The 23,211-nt window shown below is 41.2% G+C and overlaps 1 protein-coding gene across 2 annotated transcripts in view; it reads right to left on the bottom strand.

Annotated features, from left to right (window-relative positions):
- Nucleotides 1-23,211, bottom strand: part of cacna1ea (calcium channel, voltage-dependent, R type, alpha 1E subunit a) — a 95,825-nt gene that overhangs the window by 64,409 nt on the left and 8,205 nt on the right. Inside the window, exon 2 of one of the 2 annotated variants that reach the window (XM_076725965.1) lies at nucleotides 19,738-20,297. In XM_076725965.1, the coding sequence (XP_076582080.1) occupies nucleotides 19,738-20,264 (527 nt within the window). In that variant the 5' untranslated portion in view covers nucleotides 20,265-20,297. Of the gene's footprint in view, nucleotides 1-19,737; nucleotides 20,298-23,211 lie in introns of those variants that run through there. The other variant, XM_076725966.1, reaches the window with a different exon arrangement.

Genomic DNA, 23,211 nt, shown 5'->3' with positions numbered 1-23,211 from the left:
GGGTTTTGTTTAAGGTTAGTTTTCTCAACCAGGAAAACAGGCCCACTTTGTAAAAGAGCAGCACACAGATAATTAAAAAACACCCTCAATAACAAGAAAAAAAAGACACGTTCATGTTCATGTCCGAACACATCTTAAGAAACATTATCTTCAGCTTGTACAGTCCGATCCTATGGAACAAATACTCAATGCTAGACTTGGATTCACACACACTTTTGGCTGTTTCTAATTTTTGTTTCTTTGTGGAGCAAAGGGAGGTGAACAGTGACGGGGAAAGAAAAAGACACGATAATCAGAAACTAAATGACCAGCAGTGTAACAGGGGGAGTGAGTGCTGGCAGCTAGTGCAGTGAGTAACACATAGAGCAGAAGACGCTTTGTTTACACAGTGCTGGAGACAGACAGACAGAGACGTCAGATAAGGAATCTGTGTGTCTGTCTGAGTAAGACGTGTCAACACATTTTCATCAGCGTGGAGGACGCACTTGTTGACAGCCGTGGGCGGGGCTTTAAATGTGCAGGTATAAAAGAGCAGATCAAAACAGGCACTACGGTCTGAGCTCACTTCTTTTATTCCACTGAACCTCTGCTCTAACTAGATCCCCAAATTTTCAATTTCAGTCTGCTTTTTATGTAGTTCGGAGGTCTGAACACACGTCAGACAAGAATCCTTTCACCAAAAGATCAGAGGAGTTAAAGTTTGCTTGAAAGTTTGTTTTTTTTTACTCCAAGCTAACATAATTGTTTTCTGCCTGTCAGTATCAGATTAGCCTCTGTAGCTACAAGACATCCATGAAGAGGTGAGCTTCCACACACTGCCGTGAATATAATAATAATAATACAAGAGTGAATAGTAGTGTGTCACAACAACAAAATAAAAGGAGAACCCACAAAAATGACAATATTTTTATTATTATATGATTAGACACAAAGAGCAAGGAATAAATTAAGTAAAAGTGCATTTGAAAATCTGCAATTTATTCCAGAGCGACGGGGCCCTGATGACAAAGTTGGTCCCTGGTTTTCAATCTAGATCCTGGGATCTCTAAAAGGGACCCAGTGGAGCATCTCAGTATTCACTCTGGCTCAATGGGATTAAATGTTTTCTGATGGTTTCTCAGGGGCCAGTCCGTTCCAGACCTTAAAAGTGATCACTTAAATCTTCAAATCCAGTCTAAAATGCACAAACAGCCAGTGTAATGAAGCTAAAATTTTGGTTGTATGTACTCTTTTGTTTGAATTTGTGACGTCTGGAAAGGTTGTGTTTGCTGAAGCATGAGCAGAGTGAGTTACAGTCGTCTCGACTGGATGAGATGAATGCATGAATGAGATGAATTTCCAGGTTCTTGGGAGACAGAAAGAGATTCGTCTAGCTGGGTAAAACAAACTAGCTAATGTCTTCTCATGCTGACTGATCATAAAAACGGACACACACAGGCACTGAGGACACAACACTAAAATATAGTGTCAAACAGATAATTAATACATCTGTTTTCTGTGACCACAAAACAACAAGGTGCTGGATGTAAAAACATTTGCAAACCTATCATCACTGAACCAAACGTATTATCTAAGCTTTCACTCACAAAGACATTTGTCAGAACAAGCACACACTCACTCGGATATATCCTAACTTTCACACTAATTTATCTTTCACAACCAACATGACAGGTCAATCTGAACGCAGAGGCTGTCTCAGTTCAGACAACAGCCTGGAAGCTTATTTAAGGTACGACCTGTCTATAATCAGTCATGTGCATCCCTTCCCTTTATTTCTCATGCATTTAATTAAGGAGGATTGCACTAATAAATGGACAGGATGGCTGCACATTCTGCAAGATTTACTAGCCTCACTTCACACAGTCTGCAAGGAGCAGCTGCAAATCCAGCAGGTGCATTGACAAGGAAGGTCGTGGTGGGGAGGAGAAGCTTGGACTTATAATCCTCTCTGCCAAACCAATCACCAAACAAAGAGGGTCGGTTGTTTTTCGAAGTTAAATTTCAAACTGACATTCATTTGGTTTTGAGCTTCTGAAACTACATTATATATGTCCCGGGAATGCATTCACCTTCAGCAGAGAGGCAGCAGCTCGATGAACATCACATTCAAGTTGAGGATAAATGACCACAGAGCCACGATTCCCTGTCTGCTCTTTGTTCGGCGCTCTAACACAGTCAGATTCTGTGTTCATTTATTATGAGCTCTCTCGGTGCAGGTCTCTAAAGAATTCCAGTTGATTAAATTTTTTTCTTCCCCACCAAACCCTCCTTCATACCTGTGCAAATTTGCACCTGCTCTTTAGAGGCACAGATTTCAACACAAAAAACAGAACGAGAAATAATCTCTTACATTTCCTGTTATTAGCATGATGCTCCCTAAAACACATGTCGTTATGGGAGGGGTTCACCCTGCTGGGCACCCTTACAGGGACGTGTGTGTGTGTGTGTGTGTGTGTGTGTGTGTGTGTGTGTATCAAATCAATCACCATTTCATAGATTTGGCTTAACACACAGTAATCATGGACTGGTGGAAAATATAGAAATGCGTCAGCACGAAAACAATCTGTTCCCACAGTCTGTCCGCACAGCTGATGTGCGTCAACAAACACGTTCATGTGAGTGAAAACATAACCGAGCTGGCAAATGTGAAAACAGAATATCTTGAAAACCAGGGACTACGTTTCTCTGTTTTGGAAGTAACCATACCTACATTTTTTGGGATTGTCCCCACTTGTATCAATATTGGAGATGCATCAGGCGAAGATTAAGCAAATCATGGGAGCGGACCGACCTTTGGAGCCAGCATTCTTTATACTGGGACAGACTCCAGAGGATACCTAAAATCAGACATATTTGCTAAGATGATTACAGTGTTATGGAGAAGTGTAAAGTCACCAACTGTCCAACAATGGAGAGAAAGATTAAGAGACAAACTCCAACTCAGGACTGATGTTTTCAACATCATGTGGACACTAGTAATACTACAGCTGCAGAGACTGACTACGGACACAACTTCGCTGTAATCTCAGCGGAGGGCCAGTGGAGTTCAACTGGTGCAGTCGACATGTAATTGGAGCCATGTATACAGACGCAACTGTGATTGTGTGTAAGCGCATGTATTGTGATCGTACAGTCACAAACTGGTTAGACATGTTGGTTAGAAGGAGGTTAACTGGGTGCCAGTGTCTGTGAACTGAACTTCCATTTGTTATATGATTTATGGATCATGTTTGTATATTCACTTCTATATGATTGCATGTGTAGATGAAGTGCAAATTACACTTTTACTAGAAACATCCGCTTAACATATTGTACTTGTCGAGTGTTGTTTTCTCATTAATCTGCTTGTATATCAGGTGATGCTCGAATCTCCCCCAAAATAACCGCTGTGCTGGGTCAGTGTGCCGTCGGCCAGACCCCGACGTTCAACATGACACAGACGAGCTCAAGGCAAACACAGAGGGACGGACAGACGACAAAGCCAGACCTATTGATGTGGCAAGATGAAGGGGCCGGGGGGGATTGGACTATATTTAGCTTCATTGAGATGGTAATGGTTGGAACATGAGAGGACTTTTGTGTCTGTGTGTGAGTGTGTGTGGGTTTTGCATGTGTCTGGGTGTGTGCTAATGATGAGAAGCAACATTTGAATTTCTGGGCTTTACATTGGGAAAGTGTTTTTGATCATAGAAACAGGAATAATTACCAGACGGATTTGGCAGAATCAATAGTCATCTCTCTGTGATAACACATCATGGAAATAGCAGCACTGTTGCTCTCTTTCCTGGCCTTGATCAGCGCCCGAAGGAAATATGATGAAACGCATTTACCCTGCGGCACGATTTCTCTGCCTGTCTCCCTCTCTGTCTTACCCTCTCTCACCCTCCTCTATCTCCCCAGCTGTCTTACCCTCCCTCTCTCTCTCTCTCTCTCTCTCTCTGTACCCAACCCAGATTTATGCCTTCCACTGTTGTCTTCCTCTTACTTGTTTCCTAGCAACTGAACTGACATGCCCCCTATTCTCAGCCCTGTGAATCTGTCGCCGTAACCCTAGATTTCATGGAATAACCTATATACACCATCGCTCCCCACGGGGACCTGAGTTATGGCCGTCGTCTCCAGACAAACGACCCCGTCCACAAGCATGTGGTTAACCTGGTTTTCCTGACATACTGCAAGTTTCGAGCAGCCAAAGCAACAGTTGGGCAGTGAACGGTGCACCGCAATCATCAACCAGATAACAAAATAAACACAAATGCTGCCATTTATTCAGCTGCTCGATGAAGTTAAGTAACTTAATTCAGAAAGATAAAAAGGAGTGTTTTAGGGTTTTGAGACACTAGTTGCAGGCGGCTGTGTCTTCTTCTTACTCGTGTACTAAATCTGCTGTGGTGAACTTACTGACTTGGAGCAGGATTAGCTGTGCACTGACCAAATGAGTTTGTGAAATTCATTCATATAGGGTTTATGCAGATGTTTGAAACCCAAGGAAGCTGAGCAGCAGATAAAAACACTGCAATGCAGTCTCTGACAGCAGGCTGTCCATGTTAAGATGAGCATAGTCATGCCCTAATAATAACCGTGAAGTGGAAAAACATCTGAAACAGCATTTACAGTTCATAAAAGCACAATCTACAATTTTATGAATATATATAAATAAATAGATCTAAATGTAACTGCAGAGCTTGACTTTCAGAGGAAAAACAAGCATTTTATGTTTCCTAATTGGTCTTAATTTAAAATATACAGCTGCTTCACAACTGTGTTTCTAAATATTACTGAGGAAAACAAACCTTTTAAAGCACCAGAACGCATTAAAAACTTGAATGTAGTCGTCTAATATCCTCGAGCCAAAAAGGAAAAATCTGCAACATGGGAGAGATTTTAAATATTATTGGGACAACACTCGTTTCTGTGTGGATCAAAGATTGCATCTTAAATTAGCTGTGATCTTTTATTACATGTGACACATCACACCAATGATAGAGAAACCTCTGGGGAATATCAAGTCTTTAAATGAATAATAAAGTCACGAGAAATAATTAAACAGTTAATGGAAGAATCAATTGTGCGAAGAAAATTGGGTGTCAGGTTTATCAGGCTGTTTAAATGTATCAACAAAGAGGCTCTATTACAGTGCAGGTGGATGACTTTCCCGGCCGATATCTATTTGATAAGACGCCAATGTCAGCTTCATATATCAGTCTGACACGAATTTATATGTGCACTAACATTACTGTCACATTATGCATCTTAATATCTGTCTAATGCTGCACAACACTTGTATTTAGTCAAGAGTGGTGGGAAATAGAATTACTGAGCAATTATCTCCATCTTGTGACAAAATGGTGGTACTACAATATTTGATACTGCATTATTTAATGGAACAGAAAACTCATCAATGTTCTATTTGGATTGTTTGAATAAAAGGTGCGATTTCAGCATTTACAAAAGAACAGGAGAATGTCTAACAATCAATCAGTATTGTCAGACATCATGTGCCTGATATGACCAGATCATCACTGCATTAACCCTGAAGTGTAAAAGCAGACATATTTTCAAAACTATCTTCATTTTGTATGTTGTTTTGATGTCATAATCTATACTTAACTAAATTAAATAATGTCTTGAGAATAAATAAAATTCTAATTGATATCACTGACAAAGAAAAAAGAAACCTTTTTTTTAACAATGTTTTATATAAACCTTTAACATTAGATATATACTGTTTTCATGATGGTGATCATTTAGGTGATCTGTCTCTCTTCAACAGAAGTAATGTGAAGCGATTTTGAGACTGTCTTAGTCCAAACATTTTAAAATGTGGTGCACATTACAACACATTAAATCCTTATGATGGAAATCCATCATAATGTACAGAGAAACGGAAGCAGGAAGGCTAATCAAAAAAAAAAAAAAAAGTCATGAATAAGGATTTTTCACTGACTGCTTGGCGCTGCAGCCATTTACTTTTTAAATTGAACCATCCAGCAGTCCATTTATCCATCTGGCTCAAAATTAGAATGAATGAAAGGAGCGTTAATAACCAAACTGGCAGCCTGACAGATCAATATTGTCAACAGGCAGCAGTAAATTTACCACAGAGGTGTGCAAAGGCCTGCAGAAGGTTGGAAGGCCGGCGGATGGCGAGGAACCAGGAAAAGTAAAAATACTGTGCAGTTTGCAGAGAGGGTCAAAGCTTCAAGCTGTCGTCCCTGACCTCTTAATTCGTAGCTCTGGTGCAACCAAAAACCAGAATGAATATCAGATAACTCAGTGATTATGTTTATGTTTTTCTCAGACTTTGCATAGTAAGGCCCCAAAACTCTACAAGACTAAAGTCAAATCTCAAAGACCCGATCCAAGGTTACTACTAAGCCTGTCCCAGCAGCTGCAGACGGGGTATGCTTGATTTTTCACTCCCCATGACAGTATTTCTCCACATCATTACCTAATGGCTTCTTAAGTGGCAGCTGCTCTGATCTGGAAAACATACTGTGCAGACAAGCTCGACTGAAGCAGCAGTGAATCACTTAGACTGCAGATTACGAATACCCTCTGGCGGGCTAAACAATGTTAATTTAACACTCATGGGATCAAATCAAACTTTGGCTTGAGACGAATAGGATGGAAGAATGATTCATCAAGTTCTCTGTGTGTTTGCAGCCTCAGCCACCGCTTCTCGTTATCAATGCTTCAGCATGCAGAGGGGGGCTCCGGTGTGGCGAGTTAAACCTGAAAAGAGCTTTAAAACTTTAAGTACGTGAGGTGTCACTTTCTTATTCTCATTGTACCTCTGGATGAATAATTCTCAAAGAAATCTGTTTTAATTATCCCTCTTCTCCTACGGCTCCTTCCAGTTGGATTTTGATGCCCATTTCGACACATTTGCTCATTGATTATACAAACAAACGATTACTTCTCAGGCTATACACAATCCGTTTGAATGCGTGCACGAGCCTGTCTGTGCAGAAAGCAGTTCTCAGCAGCTCCACTAGGGGTCACAGACATGCTGCTGAAGTTGCAGTTTAATGCTGTATCTGATATTGATGATGGCTCAGTTTGCTTACCCAGCATCCTTCTCCCCATTTGTCAAACCTACTCCATCCCGGAGCAAAATAAGTCACGCAGCTGCAACATTTGGGCTCCCTCTGGTTTTGTGGAGGAAGTGAATGTGATGAATACTTCACAGACTTCACTTCAGACGTGTCTCTGGTTTGTGTCCCTGCACACTCGTCTCAAACATGTGTGGATCTAGATGTTGACCACATACTACAGAGCCCATCGCTGAACCGTAATCCTAAAACAGGGGCCAAAAAAAGGCAACTTAGTTATAGCTAAGTGTCCCTGCTAAGCCCATTTGGCTTGAAAGCAACAGCGGCTGAAAGAAATCCTGCTGCACAACAAAGGTATTATTTGCTCCAATAAGCTAACGGCATTGAACTCTGAGAGCACGGCACAATCATCTTTGATATTTAAATTGGAAGCTTTGAATCAATGACAGGGCGCACATTGATCTTCCTCAGGGTGTCAGGACTTTAATGTCTAAAGAAGCATGTGACAGCTTGGCTAGTTTCAGCATGTGTGCACGCAACACATAAACACACACTGTCTTCCCACACACACACACACACACACACACACACACACACAGCCATTAAAGTATAGCAAGTTTTAAAGCTTTGTTCTAAAATGGTAAAATCAGCTCCTGGGCATGATAGACAGAAGCATGGAGGAATAGTTATCAGTGCATTTCAGTGCATATATACAAACTAAACTCTGCCCTAAAGGTATAATAACTTGGCCAAAGAAGCAATCACATTTTGAGAATTATTTCTGTTCTTGTTGTTTTTTTGTGAATTATTCCTTCAATAGAAATAAACGTTTCTGAAATAGATGATTTGGTTGCCAATCTGCAACCTGGAATGCCGACGACCCGAATCACTTCCTTCCACATGTTAGCCGATAGCCTGCTCCTCTTTTAACAAGCAAGGGTTAAAGGTGTCATGTCTCTAGCCAAACATAATTACATGAGAGCTTTTATTTGTCTGTGTACATGTGGTACATGCTGGTGGAACAGGTTGACAGGTCACACTGCTTCCTGTGCTAAATGGTTTCATATCACAGGGCGGAGTGGGAGGTCAATGCAAAGTGCTGCTTTTTCTAGCTAAACCTGAAAAGCAAAACAGCTGCTCAGAAAAAAAAAGTATCTCTCCAGCAAATATGTGAGACAGAGAGCAAGTAAATCAAGTAATTATCTAACATGACTTTGTTTTTATTTTGACAGAGGCTGATAGAAGATGCTTCGAGGTCCAGACATGATGGATTTCTTAATCAAGGCAGGCTTTCTGTTTCATTTTCCAGAATTTCAACAGCTACACTTCTTACAGCGCACTCACTTACTTAAAAATAGATGTAAATGACATAAAATTCCATCCTGCACAAAGCCTGAAATATTATTTTAAGATATTGCTTGTAGGAGGTTAGTTATCAGCACATCTACGCTCTTTAATTATTAAACAGATAATAATGTTGATCTATGCAAGTGCCTGCAAACCATATGCAGTTGGATTCACAGCTGCACAACGTGTGTGTGTGTGTGCGTGTGTGTGTGTTTGTGAGTGAGTGAATGTACAATAGTAAATGAGAGAGCATGCTGCCGTCATGTGGTGTTGAATGGGAAGCCCAGTGGCCATATTTCATAGAAGGCTCCCCAGGAGACGTAGCTGGTGTGAGTAAAGCAGGCCAGGAGCCAAGAGATGCATGGTAGCAGTATTTAAGGCTGTAACACCAAAAGAATGGGGAGCAGGGAATGGGGACATGCAGATTATCCTGTCAAAATATAGGCCATGTGAGAGTGTTGAACTCTGAACTAACATCTCTTTCGAATTGAGTAACAGTCTGTTGATCCACCACTGTGGAGGATTTGGTACAGACATTCATGATTCCCTCGTCTTTGGTGATCCCCTGACTCTAGAGCCACCATGAGGCTGACCTTTGTGGTTCTGAGTGAAAATCTGGACAACTATTGAATGTTTTGGCGTGAATTTTGGGAATCATCCCTCCCTCCAGATGAAATTCAGCCTAATCACTTTGGTGATCCTTTGACTTTTCCTCTCGCTTCATCACCAGGTCAAAATTCACATCTGTGCAACAGTTTGGTTTATGATGAAATAGCTGCAAAACTAATTAGCGATGCTAGTATGCTAATATGGTAAGCTAAGAGGGTGAATATTGTCATCATTATACCTGCTGAACATCAGCATGTTAGCATTGTCACCACTGTTAGTGTGGCTGCACATTCTTGTTTTTCAAATTCTTTATTACCGTTTTTGTCTTTATGGATGTGACAATAGAGACTGACAGATTGTACCATTGGGACAAAAAGAGGGAGAAATGACTTATGGAATAAAATGCATCACAACAAGCAATTTTTTTATACACCAACTAATTTAATCCATTTTTGTAGAGTCTTAAATCAACAAAACCAAAGAGAAAAATGACTATATGGTAACACGAGGAATAAAATATTAATTTTGTTAATCAGGGGTTCTATATAAACCACAAAATAACACCCAAAAAAAAGTTCATACCTCTTGAATCTGTATCTGTCTCTCTGCTCTTTGCTGCAGTCCTAAACTCTCTCCAATCCCGTCACTGTCCTCATTTTACACCCAAGAGCAACATTTAGTCAAACTCGGACACCGTCATCTCCTGACAGATCTCACATCGTGGTAGCTCATGATCTCTCTCCATCTCTGTGATGGTCATCAACAGTGTCAGTTTGAAACATTTTGTGCCATCCAAACGCAGGAAGACAGACAGACAGAGAGCGAGAGAGAGAGAGAGAGAGAGAGACAGAGAGAGACAGAGAGAGAGAGAGAGAGAGAGAGAGCAAAGAAAGAAACTAAATAGGGAGGGTGAGTGTGAGAATGAGTGCAGCGGTATATCATTTTATCATTTAATGACTCCTCCCAAAACGCAGCACAAACAAATACATCCTTGTCATAAAACAAATATACCCGCTTGAATTAAATGAAAACATTATTATAGCCAGCGAACAAACACTTCCACACTTTTCCCTCGACACACATTCTCTCTCTCAATATCGCCGCCTTCTCCATTCTGCATATTGTTTGACAGACACATGGTTTTTGTGGCGCGGAAAATGGCTTTTCAGCGTGTCATCATTAATAATTCACTTATGACAAACAGCTCTGACATTTACACTGCGCTGGGTGTCTGTCTGACACTGACAGGGAGACAATAATGAAGGAGAAGAAGGCTGATACAGGCAGGGACAGATTCTCTCTCAGTTGTGCACTGATGAAATTAGAGAGGGTCAGGCCGAATAACGTGTCAAACCCTCAGTAGGAAAACACTGATGGAAGAAACAAAGCTGCCTGTGATGACCTTTCCAGAAATCATCCATTGACCTCAAATTGAGTTTAAGTGAGTAAACGTAGCTCAAAGAACAACGGACAACAACCTATGAGTGCTATAAAGCCCCTTTAGCAAAAATTGGTATGAATGAGCAAACGGCTTTGCATGACATTTAGATTGCATGCGTTGTCGTCCAATTGCGCCTCTGAAACATCAGTCACACACTATTCAAGAGACAAATGTGAATAACAAAATGTGTGAATGAGCAGCTGGCAGACTTGCTGAATGACTAAGCGACGGACTTTGTAAATCCCTATTTTTCCCTCCTGAATATCTGTCTGGCTCGCAGCTCAACAGGTTGAGAATAAACCCAATGTGTGAAGCTCTGCAAGGGCAGCAGAGTGCAGACGCTTTCTCACAGCTAATGCTTTGTGGGCTGACTAACACTGAAAGAAGCAGACAGATTGAAACGAGAGGTGGTGTCACTGTTTCCCTTACTAGATTACTGCTTCTGCACTCTGTCGAGCAGCTTCCCGAAACACAAAACAGTTTAATCAAAAGTAGGCAGACATGAAAGCACCAAATTGCTGGGATCAAATTGTGCAGACATTTTTTCTGTAGATGCCAGAGGAAGAGGACGCGAACTGACAGCGTACAACAGCCGAGCCTGTATTCGCTGAAAAACAGCTTTCTTCAAAAAATGAGAAAGAAATAACAAATATGGAAAGACGGAAAAGTGCTGTTAAGTGTGCGTTCTGAGGATCGTTAACATGATTTGAATTTACAAACTTGCTGGAGACATGTTACAAAATCAATGTTCATGCTGAATATCTTTCAATATCTGAGTATCTTTCAAGGCTTTAACAAAATCATTTTGACAGAAGTGTTTTCATGAAATGGTGATTGCAGCATATTTCCAAGAGCCGGCAGCTAGCTAGCTCTGCAAGGCCGTACTTAGACACAGTGATGCTTTGAGCTAAATTCTCACAAATCTTCCCACGCTAACATTTGCAAACTTGCACTAGTTGAGACAAGTCAAATTTATTTCTTGAGCACATTTATAACAGCATGAGCTGACCAAAGTGCTTAACAAAAATAGGCAAAAGAAAACAAGATTAACAGAGATGGCAAGAGGCATGCATACATCAAGCAGAGATCGAGATAAAATCAATAAGTAAAAATTAATGAAACATCCATTAAAGAAGCCCATTTAGCAGTAGCGACTTCAGAACATTCAAAAGCTAAAGATGTGGGCCTTGAGTGTCACAGCCTCTTACCTGCTACCATTTCCTCTCTCATCTGCTCACATGTCCAGCCAGTACTTTTCCACCTTTTTCACGCCCACCTGCTCACTCACCTGAGTGCACACCTGAGACTCGTTGCAATTAGTGCAGTGCTTGAGCTGCTCTCCTACACTCACTCAGTACCAGATTGTTCTTCGCCACATGCAAAACTCTTTCTTGTTACCGGACCTTCCTGCCTCTGACTTCGTCTGCTCTTGAGCCCCCTGATAATAACCTCAGCCTTCTGTACTTGACTACATTTGTTGCCTTGCTCTTCATGGATTTGTTACTGATTCGAATTGTCAAGTGTTTGGCTTGCCAAACATTTTCTGAAGCAGTCATTCACTCCGGACAGAGCATCAATCCTGCCTCACCTAAGACTCAAAGTAACTTTTATGTTCAAGGTAGTGCTGCATTTGGGTCCTAAACATACCTGTTACATTGAGCTGTGCTTGAGAAAGAGCAGGCACCCCTGAGCTTCTGCTGAGCCCTGGAGATGATTACAAGTGATTAGTCAGAGGACCTGAGTGTTCTTGGTGGGGTATAAGGAATTAAAAGGTCCAATAGGTAAGAGGGAGCCAATCAATGAAGTGTTTTAAAATCATAAAATTTAAAAATGAACTCTACAACTGACAGGGAGCCAGTGAAGGGAGGCAAGTATGGAGGAAATATGCTCTTGCTTGAATCAATTAAAAACCTAGCAGCAGTATTCTGCATGTACTGCAGACGTGAGGCAGAAGACTGACTGACTCCCATGTACAAGGAGTTATGGTAGTCGAGGCGAGAGGTAATAAAAGCATCGATTATTTTTTCAGAAACTTGTAATGATAAGAAGGGTCTGATTTTTGCTTAGGCTTGCAGTTGTAAAACGGATGACAGTGGGGAGAGCTTCCCATAAATAATACTGGTGGATTCAGGAGGACCAGAGAGAACCATCTGGGTTTTCAGTTCACTTAGCATCAAGAGCTTCTGGGACATCCAGTCTTTAATTCCTGGAAACAGTCGAATAGAGGCTGCAATGACTGGCATTTTAGCAGGAGATTTAGCTGGGTATCATCATCAAAAACGATGGAAGGATGCAGTGTTTCCTAATGAGGGGACCCACTGGTGGCATATATAGAGAGAAGGGGTGCAAGAACAGAGCCCTGAGGAACCCCACAGGTAAAGATTACCGAGGATGAAGAAGCACTTCCCACACAGACAGATAAAACGTCTGTTTTCTCAATAAGACTCAAACCAATTCAGCGTTGTTCATTGGATCCCACCCTACTGTTCAGCTCCGTTCATAAGCAGATTATGATCGACCACATAGAAAGCCCCCTACTGTCTGCTGCTGGTCACAAATCATTGTGATTGTTTTAAAAGAGCTGGTTCACATATTTCATTCTTGCTTCAAAAGGGCTGGAGTTGCTAGAAAACAAGCTGTTTTTTCAATAGGAAACATATTTTTTGGTAAAACTGGAAGCTTACAGATGGGCCTGAAATTAGATAAACATTAGGGTCCAAGTTGTGTTTCTTAAGGAATGGCTGAATCACTGCCTGTTTAAACCAATAAGGAAAACAACCCATGGAAAGGCAACAATTTATGATAGACAGGATGCTGGGGCCCACAATATCAAACACCTCTTTTAGTAGGAGTGAGGGAATGTAGTCAGATGGGCACATTGTGTGCTTCACATGACAAACTACTTCCCACAGAAAGGAGAGAATCACAGGTTGAACCTGATTAAAAACAGACAGGACTCATCCAACAAAGATCAAGAGGTACTGAAGAGGAAAGCAAGATGAACCTTCCAATATATCTTGCCAGCAAAAAAGTTGAGGAAATTTTCTGTGGAAGAGTCAGGAATAGTAACACCAGTTGGGTCGATAGCAGCATTTACAGAGCTAAAAAGACTTTGGGTCTGTGGCAGTTGCTTGATATTAAGTCAGAAGTCTCACCCTAGCTGCTTTAACAGCATCCCGGTATTGAATCATGTTTTTCAAGCATCTCATAGCTTGTCTTCTTCCCATTTCCCTTTGGCCTTCCTGTATTTCTGTGTAAGAGCACATGTGTCATTAAAACCAGGACTGAGATTTACATTTAGCTCCTCTGGTCCTAAGAGGAGCAACAGGATCAAGAATATTAGTGCAGGTGGAATCAAATAATGACACAGTTTCCTCAGCACTCAGGTGGAGCAGGCACAGGGGCAGCTGCTTCATCCCTGTACCATTATTGCTAAATGATTTTATAGGTTAAACTCCCCCAAATTGGGGTTGAGCAGCTGGAATGGTGCTATTGAGGTCAGGTGGTGCCAGCGACAACACAGGTAGCCACAATGGGATCTTCAAGCCGGGGATTCCCTGCCAGGATAGCCAGGTCCAAAGCACAACTAAGGCCTGATAGAAATGTCATTAGTTTTGAAAGAATTTTATGATAAACCAAAGTATTGGTCAGATGAAAATACCTGAAGAAGTTTCTAGATGAAAAATTAAGGGATCACCAAAGTGATTAATATTCATCCATGAAGGAATGTGGAGGCCAACAAAATTAATGGCAATACATCAAATACTTATATGTCAACCTCCTGTTGGCGCTAGAGGAAAAAGAGATGACCAAAGTCTGTAGCATTCATCCTCTGGGTGCCATGTGTGTACAACAGCTGTTGAGATATTTCAGTCTGGACCAAAGTGGTATTGCTATTCACAGATCTATGGCACCAGCATGGCTAAGAGCAAAGTCATTTGGTAATGGCCTTACTTCATTCAGTGCTTCACACAGTCTTCAACTAAAATAAGATCCCTGAGGCACTGAAGCAAAAAACTGAAGAATCTCCCTGTTTTTTATGCAAGTGGTTAAATAATGAGGCTTGTGCTTGGTGTGTGAAGAATGAAAACACGGACACTGCTGTAAACAAGCAATTTTCCAACTGCAGCTGTGAGCAGTGAAGCTGGGCAGACGCTTTATGGATGGCCAGCAGCACAGCCAGTGTGCTCCAGTCAGGTTGTGATCAGGAGACACGAAGATCACACACAGCGTGTCCAAGTCTGTAAACACCCATGCAGAGAACAGAACCAATATGGCTCAACACTACATAGATAACACACAATACACACGCACACAAAAACCACAGCTTTGAGGATGAGCTGCCGTCTTCATCTTTCATCTGTAACCACTGAGGCCTGCAGCATTTACAGAATACATCCCCTGTGAAGTATTACATGAATTGTTGATTTGACATCCCCCCAACACGTCTTTAGCGTGCTGATTTTTATATACGTGCGTGTGTGAGTGGCCGGTCAGCATGGCAGCCAAGGAACTACATCAGCACACACAGCATGACAGCATGTTAGGCCACAAAAACATTGGAAATTCCTGTGATGTGATGGGTGTTGACGCAAAGTAGTTTGTGGACGTGTGAATGATTCAACTTAAAAAGTGGTTTCAAAATGCAGCTCTGATGTTACGCAGACAACAGGAGGAGAGAAATGACAGAAGAGTTTCTGCTTTAACTGGTAGGAATCAGGTGTTTTTGCTCCGCACAGATATATTGAAAATGTGTTAACGATGCTCCTGAAGCTGGTTCCACCTCACCTCCAAAACTTTATCCAATGCCAAGTTAGCAAAGCTAAACAAAACAACACGATGCACTTGCAATGAAAATACATGTAAAGTGCAGGGGTATCTGTGAAGAGGAGACAAATGAAGTGACGTTTATTCTTCCTTTTTTAATCTCTTTTTTTACTGTCCAATTGAATCACCTGGAGACTGAGGACTGCTGCTTTTGTATCATCGCTGCACTCTGCCAATGAAGTCTCATTCATCCTTCATCCCTTCACTGTAAATGTGCGCCGGCAGAGCTGAGGAGTGTGTAACAGCCCTCAAACAGAGGAGTTACTCAGGGCAGAAGATAACAAACACACAAATGCCAGCACGACACTGGACCCAGAAGGATGGAAATCGAAGCAAGTCAAGGAACTAATTCAAGACTCCAGGCCTACTCCTAGTACACACACACACACACACACACACACACACACACACACACTGTCATGAAATGAATACTCGTTGTTCCAAGAATACATTAAAAATCATCCTGGGGTAGAGCCTCATTCAAAGTGCTGTCACGTGGAAACTGTCCTCATGGACATGGATAGTCTTGCCACTCTTTCAGAAGTCTGCTCTGGCTCAATTTCCAAGTTCAGCTTAATGACTCACAGGTTTAGCATATGCTGCCATTAGTTTAACAACTCTAACTGCCTTGAATCTCTGCCTTGCAACATTTAAATTAACCACTACTCCCACACAGCCAGGAGCTCTTCTTTAACTGCTTCTCTTTACTTCAGCGAGAACATTCTGGGTACGGGGCCTCCGATACGAGGGGTCTGTCTTGGGGTCTGAATAATTATTCTTGAACACCAGGAATCATGACCAGACTCGCCAGTATTGCATTGCACAGAAAAATCATTTTTTATTTACTCTGAAGAATTTGTATTTAGTTTTTTATTTAAAAGTTTTATCCTAAAGCTAGTGGTGATACCAGTGTTTCAATGGATCCCAAATTCTATTTATCAAGTAGTATTCTTGTGCACTGAACATCAAGAATATTTCCACTACCCTAAAAATCATGGCATTTAGGCAGAGTGTTCTTGATGTTCCCTTTTTTCCATCAGAAATGGAAACACAAACACACAAGCACACACACACACACACACGCACACACGCACGCACACACACACACACACACACACACACACACACACACACACACACACACACACACACACAATGCACCAAGGTCAAACAGAGACCAAAACATGTTTTAGAGCTCTCCTCTATTTGTGACCCACTTCAATGGCCTGAAAGGCCTGATTGATTCAGCCTGATTACTGTCATTAGGGCTACCTTAACATCAACTCGTAAATACTGTTATTTCATCAAGCACTTCCGAAAGGACGCCTTTATCCAGATCACCATGTGCCAAATGCTACACTCTCACACACACACACACACACACACACACGCGTGCATCTGCAAATACAGACTCAAAAGCAGAAGAAGATATCAGAATTGGAGGTTTTAATTGCTTAAAGCAGTGTTTGCTGCTTCAACATGTCTTTGAAGCAGAGCTCTGTATGTGACATGTGACTCTTTAAGATGCTCCCATTGGACACACAAAAAAACAAGACTAAATTACTAAATAACAATGTCTCATAGAGGTTGCGTTGTTCATTACCATCCATAATACAAAGGGTTCAGGACAAAACAACACATGATGTTTTCATCATTGTTACATCAAACCAACAGACAGGCTAAAAATATGCAGACCAGGTCGTGGAAATGGAGTAGGAATACACTCAACAAAGGTTATGGCAATCAGACTACAGTATATCTGTGCATGTGGGATGTAAATATCAATTTTAATGTGAGACAGGTGCAAGAGGAAAGGTCACAGGGTCACTCAAGTTATGAAAGTTCATCCCCTGGCAATATGGAAATCTACAACAAATTGAACAGAAACATAACCAGTATTTATCTTGTGTACAACGCTGAAAACTTGGCACTGGCATGTGTCACAACGAAGGTCATGTAATGGCCAAATTGGACATCTTCTTTGGGGAATGACTCTGAGAATCTGGCTGGATGATAACACCACAGAAACCACCACTAAGACATAAGAAGCCATCTGGCCATTAGATTTCAAGATACCTTGTCTTGAAGAAAATTATTGATCGTGAGCAAATTTCAATGTGATGGTAGTGCTCTTCGACAGGTCAGGGGGTTACTACAGTTTCAGAAATAGTTCACTGGGGACTACGATTATCTGTCCAGATGTCATGGCAATCTGGCCAGCAGTTGTTGAGATAACTTGCTGCAGACTAAAGTGAACCAAACTGAGCAATGGACTGAATGAACTCACCACGCTTTAACTCTGTCGATTGCTGGGCAAAAACAGCTGTAAGCTTTATTTTTCATAACATATCTCTCTCACATGGTCTGAAATCAGACTAATTTCCTTTGAAAAACAAAAGCAGGTGCACACTTTGGCTCAGGTGCAACATCTCATTTTCCATCCTTCTGTCAGGTGGCTGTGGGTTTGCCGGTAAGTGGCCCTGAGAGGTGGATGTTCATGGTTGTAATGCACCCTGACTCACTCTGGTCATTGTCTTCCCAGCAGCATAAGTGGATATCTGTCATGTAGTATTGTAATAATTATACTAGGCAAGGCAGAGAGTAGTTATCTTGTCCATGACCAAACATCTCTACAGGATGATGAATCAGTATTCAACCACACCAATACTACTGTCACATGGACTTAAATATCAAATGCAAATTAAAGCATTCACTGTAAGTCTCCTCTCCACCTCCCATCTACCCTCTCACTGTCTCTCTGCCGTCACGCTCCCCTCTGCCTCTTTATCTATAGACATAACTCAGCTGGGAATGTGGCATCCTGCACCTGTGGTGAGGAAGGCTGGGGTGCACAGAGGGTGCCAGTGCCACTAGAGGTGAAGCCCCAGCATCAGCAGGGAAACAGAGGGGGGCGTCACCGCTATAATCAGCTGGAAATTCCACAGCGCTGCAGGGCAGGAAAACCACTTAATATTGTGCATAGGAAAACACACACAGGCACATTCATACCACGCATGCACGTGGTATGAACATGTGAATGAGCAGAGAGTAAACACTCAGATAGTACACTGCTACAGTAATCACCTAAGTTTGGGTCCCATTTACATGAATAATTTCAACATTTTTGTTTGCTTTCTGATGTAGAGATATCATTCTCATGTCTGTACAGTTAGCATGAAGTTACAGCCAGTTAGCTTAGCTTAGCAAAAAGCCTGGAAGTAGAGGGAGCTGCTAACAAAATCCACCCATCAGCACATCTAAAGCTCACTGATTAACACATCTCATATGTTTAATCTGCACAAAAACTGAAGTTTAAAAATTTGAATTTGCTCTTTTATGGGGGTTTATATTTCCAACTATTTCTTGGCTGTCAGCATTACCTTGCTAGAATCTCCGCTGGCTGCCTCTCAATCGTTAGCAGCCAAGAAATAGTCAAACATTATTTTATCATGTTATTTTTAAACTACCAGCTTTTACTGCCAGATTGAAGAAATCTGATATGTTAGTGATGTTGAGAGATGCTGGTAGGTGGATTTTGATACTGTCAGAGCCAGACTAGCTGGTTCCCCTTGTTTCCAGTCTATGCTAAATTAAGATAAATGGCTGTATATAGACATGAAAATAGTTTTGGTCATTGAATCTCTCAGCCAGAAAGCGAATAAGCATACTTCCCAAAATGTTCCTTTAAAGCTGCAGTCACACTCACTAAACTGTGCTGTGAACATACACAAACCCATTCACTGAATATTTCTGACCATGTTCACATGTGTAACTCCTCAACACATCATATTTCATTGTGTGTTTGACATTACTAATGAGAAAACATTTTTGTGTTTCTTGCATCTCCTTTTGTAATTGTTCCCCAAAAAGAGAAATCTGAGGGCAGGTGTGTGCACTATGTTGTTCTCTTACTGAGACTTTTTCTGTATTATCAATTGATGTTGTAGAAAATTTACAATATCAAAATAAAATTACTGAGATTTTGTCTGACTCAGACTGGCCTGACCCCTCAGTGAATACTATCACTGGATGACATAAATTGTTACCCAAAGTGTGGCCACAGCAAAGCTGAACATTATATAATTTTTAATTGCATCTCCATAGATTTGCATTGATCAAAATAAAGTTTGTCTCAGTTTTGATTTGTAGCCACTGACATGCTGAATAATGTCTTTTTCACAATGAAGTTAAATAAAACAGTGTAACAGAGAAGTTAACCGTACTCTGAGATTCTGAAAACATCTCTCTGAATGTGATGTTTAGAAATTATGAAGACATTATTGCATGCAGCTGTGTTGCTGTGGTCTGTTTCTGAACTCTACATTTCACCTGATTTCAGAAAAAACAGCCTTGAAGAAAATTTTGGTGCTGTAGACTATGTTTACAATAAAGTTCAGGATAATTTAGCAGCCAGGAGACAGAGACAGCCTTCTATATTTATATCAGCATCATACTCACTCCCACTCCTTGCGTCGTGCCTGCGGTGTGCTTTGAATCTTATGAGCCTGGTGGGCTTTGACGATGTCCCTCTGCTCGATCAGGCCACCCCGACGTCTCTTGATCACATTGGGACTGACCACCAAATCTCCGTCCACCCCCAGCATTCCCCCTCCCTCAAAAGTCGAGGTCACATCTAGAGACAGGCCGAGACGGTTTGGATGTAGGGGGGGAGTGTGGCCAGACATGTGTGGGACGTACAGGGTGTCATAGCTGGTTGAGAGACTTTGGGGTTCCAGGAGGGAGTGGGACTGAGAAAACAGGCTCGACCCTCTGACCAGTCCTGCACGATGTTTCTGCCAGTTCTCACAGTCCGCTGGGGACGAGGGAAGGATTTGGTGCCTGGGGGTGCTGCTATCACACATGGTCCCCATACCCAAACCAACCGCTGGACACTCCGGTCCCACTGGGGCTCTTGGTAGCCCCAAAGCATTGTGGTCCCCTGTCAGAGACTGAGAGCTGACCGAACAGGAGCCCAGTTCCAGCATGGTGGGAAGGCTGTCCGAGATCTCAGCATAGTGCTGCAGGAAGGAAATGAAAAGAAAAGTGAGACACATCATATTAATGTACAAGCTTTAATTGACATGAAAGATTCACAAAACAGCTCATTCTGGAGCTTTCACATAAGTTTCACTTTAACCAGGGCTGCACGGACTGGGAATGTAGAAAAATATAATTATTCGGCTGTCAACAGAAAATGTGCTCAGATACAAACAGCATCTGAATCTGTAACTTGAATAGACAGGAAACTGATGAGCTGACGATAGGGAACATCTCAAAAATGAATGCAAATTGTCCAAAAGAGTTTTTCCCATTTTTGTCAATAGATTTCTGACTTTTTATCACACCAACCATTCATCTGGGCTCCCACAACCTGACATAAAAAAGAATCATGCAAAATGATCCACTGCCATTCTGACTTGTATTTCCCGACTGTTAAACCCTCCTGTTCTATTTCTATTCATTTCCACCTGCACCATAAACAACCGCACAGCAGCTCCACAGACAGCTGTTTAAATCACACAAATCTCTCACTGTTCATATGTTGTGAACTTATTCACAGTATCTGTTTTGATTGATCAACCAGGCCTGTGTCGCTATGAGCTTTCTTGTTCCATTACAGAATGAAATCAATGAATCAATAGATAATAACAATGCTGTTTTCTTCCTGTGGAGCCTACAGGAGCTGCTGCTAACAGGATAGCTGGTTCTGAGGACGGAGGTGGGGGTCAGAGCTGGTGTGGACTGAACGGACCAAACACTTCAATAGCACTTACACACCGCTCTTGTCTTGCATTTCATATGAACACAGAAAATGAGGCAGGCATTTCTAACTTCTACTATCCTGTAAGTCAGTAAACAGCAACATAAATATAGATTTTTTTTTAAACTAACAACTACAGATACAGATAGTAGCTTTGCATTACACCCCTCGTGCAGACTTAATGGAGCAACATCGCTCATACTTACAGGTGTCAACACTCAGTTTGTGCTTGGGTATTGGATTATAGCTACGTCAGCCAAAAGCCTGAAGAGATCCAGCGTCTGTGTAAGTATGAATTTGTTCTGCTAACTCTCCAAGGCAATTTGCCAGTGGCCCAATAGCTCTCACTGTCTTCAGTCAGTTTAAAATATTACCTCTGAGACTCAGAAATAATTAGATAAGCTGTAACGCAGGCCTCAACACAAATAATCATACAATACTGCCAGTGCTGTGCTTAATGGTGCAATTAGGAAGAGGGAAGAGCAAAAGGGAGAGTCATTTTGTCAGCCCATCTTGTCCTTTATCTGGTAGGAAATTTGTGGAATAGTCTGTAGTTTGGAGTACATACAATACATCTTATCAGCTGATGTGCTGCGAAAGACTCTGCTTTTCTACTCCTGCTCCAGCTTTATGGAGCCCTCACCATTTTATTTAGCCAAATGATAGATTTCTGGTTTTACAGTCCCTCTGAGAGAAACAGCTATAGCAGCAAATAACCTGCGCAGTGATGATACTGAGCAGTATAAAGAGGATATTGTGCAGTTCTATAGCGCAGATACGAAAGAACAAAAGCTATTCAACTGTCTTGAGTATCTGCTTAAAATCCATCAGACTGCTGAGGCACCTTCAGAGCCACTAATTACACTGCTGTCAATAAGTGGACTAACTGCCATGAATGGACGACTGATGATCAGATTCTCTCCAGTTGATGACGTTGATGGTATTGCTTATGCAAGGAAGCAGCACCTCCTTGATAGCAAGAGGTCTCCACCTCCACATATTAACATTTTTGCACAAACTGAAATAGCTGAATAAATAGCTGAATTGTGAGCACCAAAAATGATAAAGCTTCTGGAATAACTGGATTTTGAATGAGAAGTTGCAGGACAAATGTTGATGTTTTAGCGTAAAACAAATGAACAAATATGGCAAAATAAATGTTGCAATTTCATCAACAACTTTTCCTCTGGCTCAGATCATGAGAGCTGAAGTGACTCAACTGGTGACATTGCTGGTTTAAGTGTTGCTTTATCAAGGTCCACACATCTCCCATTTACCATTACTATTAAATATTTAGTCCAAAACATGATAATAATCCACAGAAAGATGCTTTCTTCTTTCAAATTAGCAGGCAATGTACTCATCTTCCACTTGTCTTCTGAGTTTTTACAACCTCCAGAAATATTTGTACAAAATTTCAAGTGACAAATGTAATACATGGCCTTAATATAGAGATAAATATCTGTGAAATATAGATATAAATACCTTAAATATATTTAGATTCCATGAATAAAAATATCAATATTTATGTAAATAAATAAACGGTAAGGATCTGAATAAACCTACTGTATGTTATGCTAGCAGCTCAGCACCAAACAGCGCACAGAATGGCTAGTGGCTAGCTTGTGAAGATAGTGTAGCATTTAGCTACTAGCTAAAGAGCCGTATATTTCCCTCAGGTATTGTTGGAAACAAAAACTGAGCTAAAATAAGATTAAATGTTTGACTTTTGTCAGGTAACCAAAAACACAACTTCAAATGAATGCTAATGCTGCTCCATGTCTGCTGTATGCATACATAAGCCACCACTAGCCAGCACATTCACCACAACAGCTCAACAGCTTTATAAGACAATGCAATGCCAGTCTTGTGCTGCCCCCAAGTGGCCAATTAATCCAAGTTAAACTGAGCAGATATATATATATATATATATATATATATATATATTTTTTATTTTTTTTTTTCCAAATTTGTGATTGCCTCAGAATGCACAAACATTATAATAAAAGCCACCAACATTTCCCGAGATTCAGTTAAGTTCCAACTGTCACTTAGCAGGGAAATATCATACTCTTGTCACTTATAATAAGCATGGTAATTAGAGTCAAACAATGAAACAGTCAGACAGTGGTGATTACAAATACAACACACGACAGGTTCAGTGCCTAGAT

The sequence above is a fragment of the Chaetodon auriga genome, chromosome 3 (assembly GCF_051107435.1).
Source record: "Chaetodon auriga isolate fChaAug3 chromosome 3, fChaAug3.hap1, whole genome shotgun sequence".
Lineage (NCBI taxonomy): Eukaryota > Metazoa > Chordata > Actinopteri > Chaetodontiformes > Chaetodontidae > Chaetodon > Chaetodon auriga.
Note: the sequence above shows the minus strand (reverse complement) of the source record. Positions and strands in the feature narration are given on the sequence as shown.